This window comes from Polyergus mexicanus, unplaced genomic scaffold (genome assembly GCF_030449975.1).
Source record: "Polyergus mexicanus isolate NDT 795.1 unplaced genomic scaffold, iyPolMexi1.0 SCAF_20, whole genome shotgun sequence".
In the NCBI taxonomy this organism is placed as follows: domain Eukaryota; kingdom Metazoa; phylum Arthropoda; class Insecta; order Hymenoptera; family Formicidae; genus Polyergus; species Polyergus mexicanus.
The window spans coordinates 4,383,879-4,401,490 of NW_027223340.1; the positions used below are offsets into that span (position 1 = coordinate 4,383,879).

At 30.2% G+C, this 17,612-nt stretch overlaps 1 protein-coding gene across 5 annotated transcripts; it reads right to left on the bottom strand.

Moving 5' to 3' along the window:
* Window positions 1-497: 497 nt before the first annotated feature.
* LOC138941831 (cGMP-dependent protein kinase, isozyme 1) lies at window positions 498-17,506 on the bottom strand. 5 transcript variants are annotated; one of them, XM_070311712.1, is made up of 14 exons: window positions 17,129-17,506; window positions 16,909-17,015; window positions 6,915-7,066; window positions 6,256-6,554; window positions 5,852-5,994; window positions 5,557-5,694; window positions 5,204-5,382; window positions 3,878-4,119; window positions 3,456-3,779; window positions 2,850-3,081; window positions 2,605-2,711; window positions 2,262-2,501; window positions 2,019-2,085; window positions 499-917 (listed from the first exon to the last, which is right to left on the bottom strand). In XM_070311712.1, the coding sequence occupies exons 3-14, from the start codon at window positions 7,020-7,022 to the stop codon at window positions 822-824; spliced, it is 2,175 nt and encodes a 724-aa protein (XP_070167813.1). In that variant the 5' UTR covers window positions 7,023-7,066; window positions 16,909-17,015; window positions 17,129-17,506; the 3' UTR covers window positions 499-821. The 5 variants fall into 5 exon arrangements, with proteins under 5 accessions (XP_070167814.1, XP_070167815.1, XP_070167813.1 ...); XM_070311711.1 differs by having other exon boundaries at window positions 16,909-17,018; XM_070311713.1 differs by lacking the exons at window positions 16,909-17,015; window positions 17,129-17,506 and adding an exon at window positions 13,562-13,736 and having other exon boundaries at window positions 498-917.
* Between the last annotated feature and the right edge of the window lie 106 nt (window positions 17,507-17,612).

Genomic DNA, 17,612 nt, shown 5'->3' on the forward strand with positions numbered 1-17,612 from the left:
TAATCAAACATGTTTTACATTAGTAAAATTCAAACCAAGTTTACAATTTAAAAGTATTATTATGATTAGAAAGAATATATAATTCATAGTACGTCTAACACACACACATATATATATATATATACACACATACGGAATATCGTATTATTAATTTTTCTGTACAAAACGGAGTATCGCTACATTAGAAGAATACGTATATTCATCTGTAATTATATATAAGGTACACCGGAATCTCAATAATTGCTTATGAAAAAATATTATAATTATTTACATTATTAACTTCTTTTATTCTTTATGTATTATTTGTCTGTATATATGTATCAGAACTGATACAGTGTATAAGTTCTGATTAATTGTGTAAGTAAATTAGCAATAATGTTTTAAATAGCACAACATTTTATATGTTATTAATTACTTTTAACAAATTTTATAAATAATTTTAGGGAAGAAAAATTTAAACATTTTATTAAAAAAATGAATTACACACACACACACACACACACACACACACAATTTGAAGTTAAAATTTTTCGTGAAAGATATTACTACTTATCAATTATTTAATAATTGATATTGCACAAATCGTTAGCAGAAACGTTAATTCGTTTATATAGCTACTTATTCTAATATCTCGAAATTCTATCGATACAATTTTAAATTTCATATCTTTATCACATTACTTTTTCGTCGTGACAGTTAATAAAAGACTGACACTTTTTATTTTGATTATTAAGATGAACAAGAAAATTTCTTTTTTATGGCAAAAACATCGCGTTATTTTAATATCTATTATTTAGTTCTATTATATCGATAATTTATTTTTAAAAATTAATATCCCAACCGGAAAATTCATCTGGTGGAATATCACGATCTGGTGGATATCTTTCGAAATTCCGTGTGTCGAGTTGATGTCGCACCTGAAAACGTACAAATAAAATTAATTTAATATCAATATAATATTTTCTTTCTCACAAGTGAGAAGAAAAAAATTTAAGCGGTACCCCATACAGCACTAAAGCTTGCAACAACATTGCTGCAACATTGCAATATTGCATATTGTAGTTTAATGTTGCAGAAATATTACAAAGACATTATTTTACAATATAACTTTAGTAATGTTACAGCAACATTCCAAACATATTCCAAAGAAAGTATTCGATAATCGCTAGTTCATTCGTTTACCGCTATGCGGCGCATATTGCGCTATCTATTGCGCATTTAATTTTTAGTCACGATGATTATATAAAGTTTACAAAGAGCGGCTAATAAGATTAAAGATATAATAACTATTTTTATTAGCTTAAATTGTATGATATAACCCCAACACAGGGGCCTCAGACATTGGACTAAGAATTCTTTTAATAGTTTCCATTCTTATATAAAATCAAAAATTTGATAATAATTTTCTAATATGCAAAAGATACTTCAGATTTTAATAAATAAATTTTGAGATTATATAAAGACAAGAGAGATGTGAAAAAACTCGTATGCGTAAATTCACCACAATCTTTTTGCATATCTGAATATTTCGTATACAAAGAGATTGTGAATTTACAAAATTGCAAATTGAGTTTTTTTTTATTTCTCTTAGATATTCTTTGTCACTGAAGGAAGTCGAATGTGTACCGAAAAATTTGCAATTTATAATTTCGTTATTATTATAATACAGAAAATCTATATACACACTAAATCCTGATTCTTATATGCCTAATTTCTTATTATTTTTTTCATATGTTAAAGATATTATGTCGATAAATATACATAAAGCATTATTGCATATATATTATATTGCTATGTTGCTGCAATATTATATTGCAATATTTCTGTAGGCGGAAATTTTACTGTTGCTGCAATATCATAACAACGTTGCAGCAACATTTCGTAATGTTTCTGCAATGTTGCGATCTTGCAGAAAAATGTTGCTGCAATGTTGTTGCAATCTTGCGGTGCTGTATGGGACGTGTTGCTTGAATAGTTATTCCTAAAAGTTGGTCGATTGTAAATTCATGATAACATACCGTTGGTACGATAGGGGCCGGCAGAGCTAATCTTCGAAGTGCTTGCCAGTTGAATCCGGAAAACCATCTGTTAAAAGAATAAAAATGGGAATTATATTTGTCGTTTTATATATTTAACATCACTTAATTTTACCTGATTATTACATTTACACGCAATATCACGCGGTTTACCGGTGATATATGTATATACATATGTTGTTTTTTTCTTTTCTTTATAAGAATTTTGTTTTTTTAAGTACTTACTTGTGATCGCGGATGTCTTGTATTCCATTTCGTTGATAACCTAATCGTTCCGAGGGACTTAAACGAAGTAGCTTCTTAATGAGATTATTAGCGTTTTTATTGACGATGCTTGGTATACCGATCATTTCAATTCCTTTCAAGATTTTATTATACGTTGTCATATGATCGGATCCTCGGAAAGGCGGTTTACCGATGAGAAGCTCGTGAGTTAAAATACCAAGGGCCCAGTAATCCACCGCTCTTTTAAAATTGAAAAGTAAGCATAATATAAAAATATATTAGAAATTGAAAGTAAAATGTAACAGTTAAATAATAAACATAAAGCTTAAATTAAATGTTTTACCTATCGTGGCCTTTATTCAAGATAATTTCCGGTGCAACGTATTCGGGTGTGCCAGCAAACGTCCACGTTTTGGACGGACCAATTTTTTTACTAAAACCAAAGTCCACCTGTCGTAGAAAATTTTTAAAAATTGAAGTTGTAATAACTGATAAGATATTTAAATAATTTATTATATATTTTTATATACTGTTGCTGTAATATTCTTATAATTGGAAATTAAGTGAATTAATAATCTAGTGCCTCACCAATTTCAAGTAACCGCGCATGTCGAGCATAAGATTCTCGGGTTTGAGATCTCGATAAACGATATTTAACGAATGAAGATGATCGAGGGCCTCCACTACGCAACCGACCATGAATTGCGCGGTAGCGTCGTCGAAGTAGCGTCTCTTTTGCAGAGTCGTCCACACATCTCCCCCGAGACATACTTCCATTAGGAAATATACGTATTTGCTATCTTTGTATGTCTGATAAAGCCTGAGCGAATGTAAAATCATATTAATTTTTATCAGACTTTGGTATGATCTTATTTAGAAATTCTTACTAACTAACTAATAGAACTTGTGAAAAATCTCTCTTTCTCTCATTTCAATTTATTTAAATATCTTTATTATAAATTATATGATATATTTTTTAATTATTTTCAATTTTTAAAAAATTTAACAATTCGATAAAGCACAAAATTTCATAGATTGATAGAAATAATATATTTATTTTTTAAATGGTAAACTTTTGCGTAAATTTTTTTACACAGATAGTTATATCTCAATTGTTTAATATTACAATATTACAGACTGATCTTGATTTTGATCTTGATTTGTATAATGATATCGAATTTTTTTATGACTTACTTGCATATGAATGGTGAATCGCACGCCTGCATAATGTGTTTTTCGTTTAGCACGTGCTCTTGTTGTTGCTGTTCGACCATGACCTTCTTTTTGAGTTTCTTTAAAGCGAAGCTCTTGTTCGGATCGGATTTAAGCGTGACTAGTTCGACGCGTCCGAATCCACCCACTCCCAATGATCCTCTCGTTTCAAGATCGGCTAAGGTGAAATTTGCATATTCATTGGTCCACTTTTTCGGAGTCAATGAACGCTTCTGCTTCTCATACTCAGCTAACCAATCCTTATTACGAATTTCGTCTAGACTGCCCAGATAGTTTAGAAATGACCTAGCAATTTAATTAATATTAAATAACAAAATCTTAAATTTTTAATTTTACATTGTTGTGCGTTTTAAATAAATAGCGTGTATAATAATTAAACTCACGTTCTATCCAATGTCAGACATTCGACACCAGGTGCGAGCGCAATCGCGTTGGCACGTCGTTCACCTCCGTCATCGTAGAGAGCCAATTCACCAAAATAATCTCCTTTACCGAGGACCACGAGTTCCTCCTCGCCTCCGTATTCGGTATCCTTAGTGATACGTACGTTACCACCGCTGATTATATAAAATTTTTCACCTTTCTCGCCCTGCCGCAATATTTTTGCTCCAGCTGGGAAGAATTCCTAGAGAGAAACATTATTATAACATTCTTATATAATAATAATCTTTATTTAACTTCAGCTTAACGCCAAGAAGTGGACTTGGTTTACACAATACCTATAACTCACATACCTTTCTCATTCTCTCATACATATCCTTATAACTACCTTATATTCCTATTTTTTCTTATAACCTTCTCCTTCTCCTTCCAAATTTTCCTTAATAACCTTCCTTTCGCATCATCTAACACATCGTTCCACAATTTTTCCTCTACTTCATTCTCATCCTTACCTATTTCTATAAACCAACTTTTAGTTACATCACAATCTTTAAAATAATGACTTATACAATCTTCGCCTATACCGCAAAATACACAGGCATACGCTTCCTCCCCTAACCAATATTTATTTCTATCCTACATGTTTCCGCACCTTAACCTTAATAAAGCCCTTACGCTGTCGCCTAAATTTCCTATATCCACATTTCCTTCCCTTAAATACATTGGCTCTTCCAACCTTATTTCCAAATCCTTGTATTTCTTATTATATCTAACTTTCCTAATTTTATTATCTCTAATATCAATTCCTTCCTCTCTTAAAATTTCTAACGCTTCGATACCCCACCCATTTCTATTATAATATTTTTCTCTCTCCCTACTATACATATCCCCCCCTCTATTTACTTCTTTTTCCATCCAACACTTTTTTACCCATCTACTTTCTTCCATACCTCTTATCTTTTCCTCATATCTCCAAGACCTTATACCCCACTCTATCCTTAATTTGTTTAAACCTAATTCTCTCGACATTAAATACCTTGGCGTACAGAATTCTAACCTGAATAACCATCTTACGTAATCTAACATCACTCTTTCTAATTCCTTCTTTTCCTCCCAGCCCCATATTTTCACTCCGTAAGACATTACACTCTGCACCAGATACCTAAATAACCCCCACCTTCTTGTAAAATCATCTCTACAAATCCTTTCCCCCAAACCCCATGTTTTATTGGCTGCCAACCTTCCTTTTATAACATTCTTATATGTTATATCATAAATTAAAAGATTCAGCAATGACAAAATAATATCTTTCTAATATTTTTACTTACTATTCTTATGAGGTCAGATATCTTCGCGAGCACATGATCCTTAGGTTCGGGAAGTTTTTGAAGAACGGAAACGCGTTGAAGAAAACGAATATTGCCTTCCAGTTGTTCTTGGGCTGTTCTCATCATTATAGTGAGAAATACCGATCTGTCCAATACCCATACTTTTCCATTTGTTTTTACTAAAACAACAAAATTGAACGATTATTAATTCAAAAAGCAACATTATATATCACGATACATGTATACAGGAATGATTGTGTTTAATATTTAATTATGAAATACATAATTATTTGCGCTATTTTATAATTTTTCTTTACAATTTTACAACTTTGATCACATTTTTTATTGTTTACCATTGATAGATCGAAGTCTTTTTGTATTGTACAAAAGAGCAATCTCTCCAAATGCAATTCCCGGCCCAAAGCGTCTTTGAAATTTACTTCCTTGGTAAATTTCGAACTCCCCCTCCGCGGATACATACAAATGCGAACCTACGAACAAACAATATACATATATGGTATATATATATATATATGCATATAAATTTATAATTGCATATATTAATATTTGGCATCTATAACTCTCTGTTATTTGTAATATATTATTCTAATTTCGTTATATATGATAAAAGTCAATGTATACTCATACCTATGTCACCTTCTCGGATAACTAGAGTATTAGCTGGAATTTGTTTGGGATACATTGCGGAGACGAGTGCCTCAACTTGATTTTCTTCGAGATTACCCAGGAATTCGTTCTCCAAAATGGCTCTTTTAATTTGTCTCGAACTCCTACAAATAAAACAACAATAGTTACGTTTCATTTTGTCGAAAAGATTGTATTGATAATATTTTGAAAAAAATATACAGGCTGTATATTCTAGAACAATTACGTGATTTGCAATAAGAAATTAATATTTTAATTATAAATTCACTTTTTATTAATTATGATATTGTTATATTAATTTTAACACTATGATCTTTAATAACTACAATTGCCATTAATTACAATTATTTATTATATTAATATTTATTAATATATTATGCGATCACCTGGCATCCTTTTCGTATACGGGCGTCGGTGCCGAGGGTGGCGTCGGCGCTCTTCCGATGACGCCACCCCTTGGATTATTCACGTGCTGTTCATTATTTTCGGCGACAGGTGGATTTTCTAATCTGGATTGTTCTTGATGCGTGGGAAGATGATTTACATGATTGGCCTGAGATGGCGGCGGTGATACTATAGATTTTGTCGATGATGTGGATGATGTGGACGATGGTGGACCGCTGCCATTTATTGTTGGGTCAGGATACTGGGTAAAGGAGGACAGGGTACCGGGTATTGGACGTATCTAATGGAAATTGAAATTATACAAGACAATCCTTAAGAACTGCTTCATCTAACATTGTAAAGCAAATTTTTATTATTTGTGTTTTTCCTTAATATATTTATAAAAATTAGAATTTAATCAATTTATTAATATTTATATTTGAAGATTTTATATTATAAAATTGATTATAATTGTAGATTTTATATCTATAATTATAACATTATAAAAATAATTTTTCGCTTGTCTATGTAATTTATAAAATTTAGAAATCGATACATTTGAATTCCTTCAAATTAAAAGAACGTAACGCCGCAAATCTTCTTTTTATTTTAATAAAATTACATTTTTTTTAATAGTGATTTGCTTGTATATTGGACTTACAACGCCTATAGTGAAATTATTAGATTCCTCATGGCCTGGCGGAGGAGTAACATTAATGCTACCCTTCTGTGCAAAGATGGTGGCCTTTGGAAAGCAAGAAAACCTCATGTTATTTTCGTCCAATGCATGTCCAAAGCAAATTTTTTTCACGCCTGAAAAAGAGAAACATATTTTCTTAATATTTATTTTATAAGCGGTATTAATATTTAACTCATTTTATTCAAAAAAGAAAATATAAATTTATATATTGTAAAAAATAGAAATATAAAATACACAGTGCGCAGAGAGAAAATTCGCGGTACAGATATTAATTAGAAAAGAATTTTTATGAAATATAGATTTATTGTCAGCGAAAGGAATTTGATGAAAATTTTAATGCTTCGTTTTATCAATGCATCATCATATCATTTGTACTGTCATATATTGATCATAAAAAGTAATTCCTATATCGATAATTATTATCTATAGATAGCGAAAATTTTTTTTTAGTTATTTATTTCTCAAATCAAAGTATCCTTGCAGAATAATCATTTTTTTACAGGACAATTAATTTAATCAAGTAAAGAAATTAATTATAGAATAATTAAGTTAATCTTATCTAATCTTTAAAGTATTATGCGGAGTTTTATTTATTAAAGTATCTCGTTAATTTAATTGTCTCGTATTTCTCGAAGTAACATTAGATAACGTAACGTTCATTAGATTTATTATAATCGCGAGAATAATCAATATACAAGGGTGCTAGGAGGATTATTTTAATCACTCACTCTTTCGCGTCATATTTTCTTCTTCATAGGGACTACGATTTCGCTTGGTATTACTCTTATGGAGGTTACTTATGATTAGTATTTTACTCCTTTGTCGAATACTTCGACTCGTTCGCGAATTGAATTACATTCATCAGACTATTTCATGACAGTTTTCATGCGACTATCCGTTCTCAATGCGAGTATCGATTCCACACCAGTCACATGCTTATGCTAATGGTGTTTGATGCACGTGATATTTTGTACCTTGACGTCATAATGCATTAGCACATGCTATGATGAGAATATTCTTGACTCTACCAAGTTTGATTATCTTACACGTAAAGGTTTTCATTTTACGGTAATTTTCCTGAAGACGCTATAAAAATACTAAACACTTCAAAATATGATCTACAAATATTGTAATATATACATAAATGCTATTTGCAATTATGAATTTCTAACTTGCATTATCGTATTTGATACTTTTCAGTATCCTATAATGACTTATAAATCTGTAATATTTTATTTGTAATTGTAATTTATATTAAAAAAAAAAAATTTTTTTAAATTTATAACAGAGAAGTCTGTATCTATATAGAATAGATTAAATTAATTTTAGTAATATATTTTCTTCTTTACATAATTCCCAACTAAAATAAATGTATCTAAAAAATTTAGTCTAATCAAAACCAATATCAAAGTGATGTAAAATTTTTTAAGAGAGATATTTCGAGACAAGGAATTTTTATTCTTTCTTCGTATAGGAGCATGTCTTATAAAATTAAATTAATATGTATGCGTATATGTTTAATATCGTTTCAAGTTGTCACGTTGTAAGCGTGATGATAAGAATATTCTCGATTTTACCAAATTTTACAAGACTTTTACACAATAATATTCTTAATAATAATAAGAGATTGAAACTCACGCGACTCGAATTGTTGTTCTGTTCAGTAGCGGTATTTCAGAAAAGATCTGTCACAAGGTCCGCGCTTATCTCTTGCGAAGCGTCTCGATAATCCAGGTCACGCGTCGCGTCGTCATGTTGGTGTTGATTTTGTCGCGATGTTTTTGGTTTTATTGTAATCTTTCGCAAAGTACTGTATCTATTCATTTCCAATCTTTTCTCGTATATTGTTTGGCGAGGATCACGCGAGTGTCGCTTCGTTTATCACCAATATGCAAACAATGCAAGAATCTCGATGTCCTATACAGCACTAAAGCAACATTGCTGCAATTTTGCAATATTGCAATATTGCAGTTTAATGTTGCAGAAATATTACAAAGACATTATTTTACAATATAACTTTAGTAATGTTACAGCAACATTCCAAAAATATTCCAAAGAAAGTATTCGATAATCGCTAGTTCATTCGTTTACCGCTATGCGGCGCATATTGCGCTATCTATCCCGCATTTAATTTTTAGTCACGATGATTATATAAAGTTTACAAAGAGCGACTAATAAGATTAAAGATATAATAACTATTTTTATTAGCTTAAATTGTATGATATAACCCCAACACAGGGGACTCAGACATTGGACTAAGAATTCTTTTAATAGTTTCCATTCTTATATAAAATCAAAAATTTGATAATAATTTTTTAATTTGCAAGATACTTCAGATTTAATAAATAAATTTTGAGATTATATGAAGACAACAGAGATGTGAAAAAACTTGTATGCGTAAATCCACCACAATCTTTTTGCATATCTGAATATTTCGGATACAAAGAGATTGTGAATACAGAAAATCTATATACACACTAAATCCTGATTCTTATATGCCTAATTTCTTATTATTTTTTTCATATGTTAAAGATATTATGTCGACAAATATATATAAAGCATTATTGCATATATATTATATTGCTATGTTGCTGCAATATTATATTGCAATTTTTCTGTAGACGGACATTTTACTGTTGCTGCAATATCATAACAACATTGCAGCAACATTTCGTAATGTTTCTGCAATCTTGCAGAAAAATGTTGCTGCAATGTTGTTGCAATCTTGCGGTGCTGTATGGGGTAATACGTTTTAGAAGCGTTCACTAGTTACAAGATTTCATAAATTATATTTATACTGTTAGTATTATTTTATATTAGAGAATAAAATTATTTGCTATATCAACATCAAATAAAATATTTTTTTGTCATTATTTCAAAAATAAAATATATATATTATTAGATTTGATGAGAATATATATCTAAAAAAAATAGAAATAAAAAATATATTTGATATAAAATTAATTAAAGGGAAAAGAGTTTTCTTAGAAATTTTGTTACAAATTTTCATTATTTATAAAGTTTTTATCAAAATTTATGATCTAAAATCGTTGCTAAAATTTGCTGTGCTTGATATATATATTTCTACAACATATCAGGACAGTCTTTTATTATATAAAAATAAAGAATGTTAACATTATTATTTAAATATTAGCAAAATTTTTTAACAAATTGCAAAAATATCTTTTTTGTGACAAAGTCTAATACAATTCTCTTGAGCAAAGCGTCGTACAGTTCTTCAATAATGCATGATCTCATTATAAGACACAAGGTCGGGCTATACACACTATATCGGGATCATGATAACAATATTTGATTAAACATAAACGGGTAAACGATTGCCTAAACCTTAATTATAGCGCACCCGCCAAGTATGTTCGTCGCGACATACACGATAAACTTTACGGGTGATTAATTAATTAATAAGGTTTTCTAAAATTTATCGTCATATTCTTTCGCTTTAGTAAAAACGTGCAAATATAAAATTATATCAGAAACAATTCGTGATTACATCGCTGTGAAATAATTGAATTTAAGCCGCGTGAGATTTTACTGCGCGCATCGAACTGTAAAAGTTATATAATCATAATTAACGAGGCGTTCTATTATTGTAGTTCATTATTTGCGTGGACGAATCATATGTTTCGCGTAAAAAAAATAAAAGATCAGGAAGTCTTGCATTTGCGCGATGTAATAATATATTAATTAATTAAACTTTTTACGTGAAGGAAAATAAGAAATCGTTTCGTTCATAATTAAAGAAACTTAGCGAAAACGACAGCTAGTCAGTGATCACACGCGAATTCAACGCTCTACGCGCTTTTTCCTTGAAATGGCGATTTCGTTAACAAGTCGTAATTAAAGTCTCGGAGATCGTTGTAATTCGCGCCTCGACGTGGAACATTGTAGCTATATAGTCAACTATAATGCGACAGTTCCTTTGCTTTGTCTTTTTTTACTTGTTTATGTAAAAATTGCGAGGTCGTACAAGTTACGGAAGCTTCGAGAATAAACGTAATGATATTGTGAATCTGTTACACAATGCGCGTTCGGTGTCGGTTTCCAGACGGAAAATACACGAATCATGTTTAAGAGTGCGGTCGTCGCGGTTGCGAAAAATCAATCCCGTAACGAGTATAAGCAATAGCCGATTTTTTTAAAGACTGAACTTTAAAACGTTTGTCGTCAGAAAATTATGTCTCTTTAAACAATCGAACTTATTCTTTGCGAATGATGATTTTCCAGATTTTAATAGCCTTGAGTAGATTTACAGGATGTCCTCACAATACAAGCGCTTTTTCTCAACTGCACGAAACTTTTTCGGTAACTTTGGACTCGCGATTCATTTTAGTAAAAAATTTGATTTAGATTTTTTTTTATAATTGATTATTTGTAATATTTATAAAATATTATGCCTAACTGAATTATTTAATATTAGTAGTTTTACTCTACTATGTGTTAAAGATTAAATTTTGCAAATTAAGTTTGCAAATTTCTAAACTTATCCGTTAGAAATCAGATATATAAATATAGTCTGAATTTAAATTAAGAAATTAGATTTTTTTTAATGTAAATGTCCTTTTTACGTACTTTACAAGTTTACATATCTCTTACGATAATTATGTAAAAATTCTTTCTTGATGTCTTGTGCGCATATTTAATCTCCTGTTTCAGATTTTATTATTTTACATGGTACGTTTATTTTTATGTCTCGCAAACATCTTATAACGTAATACGAACGTAACACGAGTTATATATAACGTTAAGATAGCAAATAATTAATGCGCGTGTTAAACGCTGTCCAATGTTTTATCGATATATGTATATGTGTGTGTGTGTGTGTGTGTGTGTGTGCAAAGAGAGGTCTGTGTATATATTTTATAAGTCGCGGACAATTAAGGTGACATTGTTTTATTAATTCCATAGGCTCTTTATTACAGACGCGTTTAATCAACTGTCTCGACAAGCGTTATCGAGGTTAATTAACTTCACTCATGCATACGTATACGGTTGTAATTATATTTCTTAAAGCGAAACGTGCGGATTACGCGCAGTTTTGTTTTTTTAAAGGATCGCCATTTTTCGTGGCTTCTTTTAATCATTATTCGGTTCAATCATTTCCGGTTCATCTCTCATCGCCCGCGCTTATCGTTCAAATTATTTTATACTCAAGCCAAACACAGGAATATAAGTGCAGCGATAAAAAATAAAAGTATAACTGTGTAATTATTATAATTAGTATTTATTTCGGGAAAAATAGATTTTTGTCTTTATCGTAAAATAATTTTTGATGTATTGTATATATATATACAGGGTGTTCTAGACCACCCCTTTTCTTTCAAAAACTAAGCATTTTAGAGAAAAACGTTTTCAACAAAAATTGTATGGTTTTAAGAAGAACATAAGATGGTGTCATTGGTTGGATGGAATCGTTAAGGTCGAGTCAAGGACACTTTTAATTTCTTAAATGAAACCCCCTATTTTTTATTGCATATTCTTATAGCTTACCTCGAGAGCTTTCCAAGACACTATAATAAAGTATTTTTTCATTAAGTCCTTTCGAGTTATTTTATATTTTAATCTGACATATTTTGATATAAAAAATTAAATATCTTGTAAAATATTTAGTTTTTGATAATCTTATCGTAATACTTTTATCTACAGAATAATAAGACAAATCAATTAGTATAACAAATAATTGTTTTTAAGAAAATTATTTACAATGTATTTTTTTAAACAATTATTTGTTTTTTTTACACTAATTGATTAAAATATAAAATAACTCAAAAAATACTTAATAAAAAAATACTTTTATTATAGTGTTTTGGGAAAACTCTCGACATAAGCTATAAGAATATGCAATAAAAAATAGGGGGTTCCATTTAAGAAATTAAAAGTGTCCTTGACTTGACCTTAAAGATGCCATCCAAGGTCAAACCAATGACACCATCTTATGTTTCCCTCAAAACTATACAAGTTTTGTTGAAAATATTTTTTTCTAAAATGCTTAGTTTTTGAAAGAAAAGGGGTGTACGGGTGGTCTAGGACACCCTGTATATATATATATATAATAATTAGTTATAAATAGAAAGTAAGATAATAGAGCGCGAGAGATTAAGCTTTTACAAGTTTTTAATATAAATACAATTTTTTAAATAAATAATGCCGGCGCATTTTCTAACAAAATTTCAAGATTATAAATGTAGCTTTTTAAAAGATAAAAGAAAAATTGGGAAAAAAGTTAAATATAATACATAATTTATTTTAGTTGCAAGAACATCTCGATTATTCTGCAAAATTGCACAATCATATTATTTAACAGTCCGATATTTATGATCACGTCGTGACAATGATGAAATAACGGAAATCTTATCACTTGGCTGTCTTCTTTCGATTATCAGCGTCGGAATGCAAGTCGATCTTGAAATTAATCAGTCTCAAATGGTATCGGAAAGACGAATCGCCGTTTCCGTGGATTGATTAGATAATTGATCGCACGGATAAAAGTATGCGTGCGAAGAGAATCAAATCTTGGCTTTGTTCTCTCGATAAATGAACGAAAAGCGCGCTTCGCTCATTAGCGTTTATATACACTTTTTGAGACTCACCCGTCAGGTTGACGTCCGAAATGTTACAAGATGAATGAAAATGATTCGAAGACTACGCTTTCAAAGAACGAAAAAATATCAAGGACGATTATGCACTTTCCGTTTACGTAATCTCGGAACAGTGAAAAATACAGATCTTTATTTTTCAACTACGACGACGGAGCTGCACCGTACGAATTCGCATATTCGACTGATGCCTCAAGTACGACAAAGATGCAGAAATCTTATCTAGCCGATAACACAGAGTAGCGACAAGCAGTGTCAACAAGAAGGTATATGCGGCCCGCGAGCATCTTATCTAATGTCTATTCTTTTTCCATTAATAAGGCCACCTTCGTCCTCTTTGTTTCGCACATACTTTGGCTATAATTCTCAAGGAAAAATATTTTATTTTTCCTGTCAGGCAGCAATGTTAATGCCCGCTTAGTCAATCTCGCTCAAGATGAACTGAAAATAACGAACGAAAATTTTCCCTTTTGTAATTATTCCAGAATAAGCAAAGAGATATAATTTTGAATATAATATAACAAAAAGTCAATAATTTAAACTGAAAGAAAATATCGTAAAATCTTACTACACACATTTATTACATATTTTTTTTATATAAATAATACTCTCATTAAATAAAAGTGTCTTGTGTAAATTGCAAATGATATTTTAATCTATGATGTAATAGTTTGATATACATATAATGACGCTACTCTGTACATGTGCAGCTTTTAAAAAGAGCGATAATTCCATATATTAAATATATACCTACGCTCTTTTTCACATTAATAGAAATAAATATTTAGAAATAGATATCTTTTTAGATTGATTAATAATTAGCATCATTATAGTTATATACGCAAGTTTATTACGTTTTTTAAAATGAAAGTTTGAACATAGAATATAGTTATTTTTTACGAATAATAATATTTATCTATGCGCTAACGTGAATCGACTGATACCAGCAATGTCTCCAGTTTTGTGTATTCACGTGAGTGAATGTAAGTTGTACGCGTGTGTGTAAAATTTTCTATATTTTTTAGTAATGCTATATTGAAAATTTTAATGATAATTCGGCATCTGATGCAACAATGCTTTAAATTATCGTTAACTTCAAGTGTTTATTAATAATTATACAAGTGACATTTCGACGATATACGTAAATGCTCGATTATACGCCCATACAGCACTGAAGCTTGCAACAACATTGCTGCAACATTGTAATATTGCATATTGCAGTTTAATGTTGCAGAAATATTGCAAAGACATTATTTTACAATATAATTTTAGCAATGTTACAGTAACATTCCGAAAATATTACAAAAAAAGTATTCAATAATCGCTAGTTCATTCGTTTACCACTATGCGGCGCATGTTGCGCTATCTATTCCGCATTTAATTTTTAGTCATGATGATTATGTAAAATTTACAAAGAGCGGCTAGTAAGATTAAAAAGATATAATAACTATTTTTGTTAATTTAAGTCGTATGATATGACCCCAATACAGGGGCTCAGACATTGGACTAAGAATTCTTTTAATAGTTTCCATTCTTATATAAAATCAAAAATTTGATAATTATTTTCTATTATGCAAAAAAAAGATACTTCAGATTTTAATAAATAAATTTTGAGATTATATAAAGACAAAAGAGAGATGTGAAAAAACTCGTATGCGTAAATCCATCACAATCTTTTTGCATTCGGATATCTGAATATTTCGGATACAAAGAAATTGTGAATTTACACAATTGCAAATTGAGTTTTTTCTTATTTCTCTTAGATATTCTCTGTCACTGAAGGAAATCGAATGTGTACTGAAAAATTTACATTTTATAATTTCGTTATTATTATAATACAGAAAAACTATATACACGCTAGATCCTGACTCTTATAGGCCTAATTTCTTATTATTTTTTTCATATGTTAAGGATATTATGTCGATAAATATACATAAAGCATTATTGCATATATATTATATTGCTATGTTGCTGCAATATTATATTGCAATATTTCTGTAGGCGGATATTTTATTGTTGCTGCAATATCATAACAACGTTGCAGCCACATTTTGTAATGTTTCTGCAATATTGCAATCTTGCAGAAAAATATTGCTGCAATGTTATTGCAATCTTGCGGTGCTGTATGGGCGTGTCTCAATTGTCGTGTATGTACGATATTATGTTTAGAAATATTGTTTTTTTTTTGTTATTGCCAAAATCGTTTTGATATTCGTAAAGATTCGAAAGTTATTCGTTTCCCAGAACGTTTTCAAGAATTAATATTAGTTTCATTGATTAATATTTAACAGTTCCATGAAAAGATTCTATTAATTTGTTAACTCGCGAACAATCGATGACTATCTGTCTGCCTTTATATTTCCTATATTCTTATCTGCAAAATAATGTGCTTTTATCACAGGTCTGTTGCTTTTATCATATTCACTGGTTTCACCTTAGTTTTTTCAACAACCATGATAAACCTTTCCGAGTGTAGTTTCACTTACTCTGGTGCTTTAATATCTTTTTTTTTGCAGCAATTACAAATAATCTAATAAATCTTGTAACTTTAATTTTTCGATTATTTCTATAATCTATTTGAATGTGATCACGTTACTTTGTTACTTATCTGTATATTTTAATTCACTAAGTAAGCAAGTGCGTTCTTTTTTTCTTATCACAGTTCGCTTTTTTTATTAACATCATTATCATTAGATAACGGAAACGAAGGTTCATTTGGATTTTAATATCCGCCATACTCAGCAAAAAAAAAAAAAAAATACAATTAACTTTATTTTACATCTAAGACTCCTACAATAGCTAATTGGTTAAAGTAATTATCATATTTGCTTAAATGTTGTATTATCTCTCTGATAATTCCAGTAAAAAATAATTTAAATTTTGCCGTTTTTTGCAATTAAAAATTGATAATTCTTCTGCTAAGTAATATAAATTACGATAAAAAAGAGATTATATTATATAAAACTCTCATATATTTAAAAAAATATGTTATATTCGCTTACACACATGAACAATTTGTAAAATATTACGAAAGCAATTTTAGTAGGTTTTAATATATTTAATCTCAGGTTGTAATCTCATGTCTCGACGTATCCACTCAAATAAAAACTAAATATTATTAACAAGGCTGAATATTATTAACAAAGCTCTTAAAGCGGAAAAGAACTTTATGGTTCCTTATATGACTCTGACAAAATGCTAAAGATATAACGATATATTGACTCAGAATAAAGCCACTTGTATCCTCGTATTTTCGAAACTGCGAATCTTCTGACACGTGGCAAAAATTTGCTGATATGAGCTGATAGGCGCATATAGTTTATTTAACCGGAAATACTTGCCTCTTGAAGTTCACGATTCCGTTCGTTGCGTCACCGATTTATCTTTGTGATCTCATGCGGCAAGGTACGATAAAGTGTAAAATATTCCACTCTAGACACGTGTACTTCTTCTAAAACACATTCACAATTACATTCTTGTCACTTCTGTCGGATTGTTATTAATCACATAATGATAGTTTATCATTAAATCGTTTAATTCAGAAAAATTTGGCAAACTCACTGAAGTCTAATTATTTGACAGTTCACGTCACATCGAATTTGGTCACCAATAACGCCAATTTATCATTAGATCGAAGTTAGATTCAACAAATATTTCTGTATCGTTGTAGGAATTATCTTCGAAATAACCATATAATTTTTCCTTTATTACAAAAAAAAAGCCATTTAAATTAATTTATTAGTCGCGTCTTTCGTCGGCGAAAGTAACTTCCTCACGTGATGATCGATGCGGCAGTTGTGTCAATAGAATTTTCACTTAACACCTTTTCTTGATATCGAATTCCACGCGTGTCAGACTTATCGGCATCACCGTCAATTCGCCGATCTGAACCGAAAAGTGCTGATAGGCAAAATAACTCCGATGCTATCGACAGGCCGGCCTCGGTGCCACTAACAGAAAAATACGTTCGCGTTTTCCGTGGTAGTAGATACGATCGGCAATGTGGGGGTATTGGTAATTATCGTCGTTTGGCACTTATCTGTAC

Excerpts from the sequence above, each read along its gene's own strand:
- LOC138941831 (XM_070311713.1), bottom strand. The coding sequence starts at position 7,022 with ATGAGGTTTTCTTGCTTTCCAAAGGCCACCATCTTTGCACAGAAGGGT. Across the intron at positions 6,555-6,914 it reads ATAATTTCACTATAGGCGTT|ATACGTCCAATACCCGGTAC; the intron begins GTAAGTCCAATA and ends AATTTCCATTAG. Across the intron at positions 2,502-2,604 it reads TTGAATAAAGGCCACGATAG|AGCGGTGGATTACTGGGCCC; the intron begins GTAAAACATTTA and ends CAATTTTAAAAG.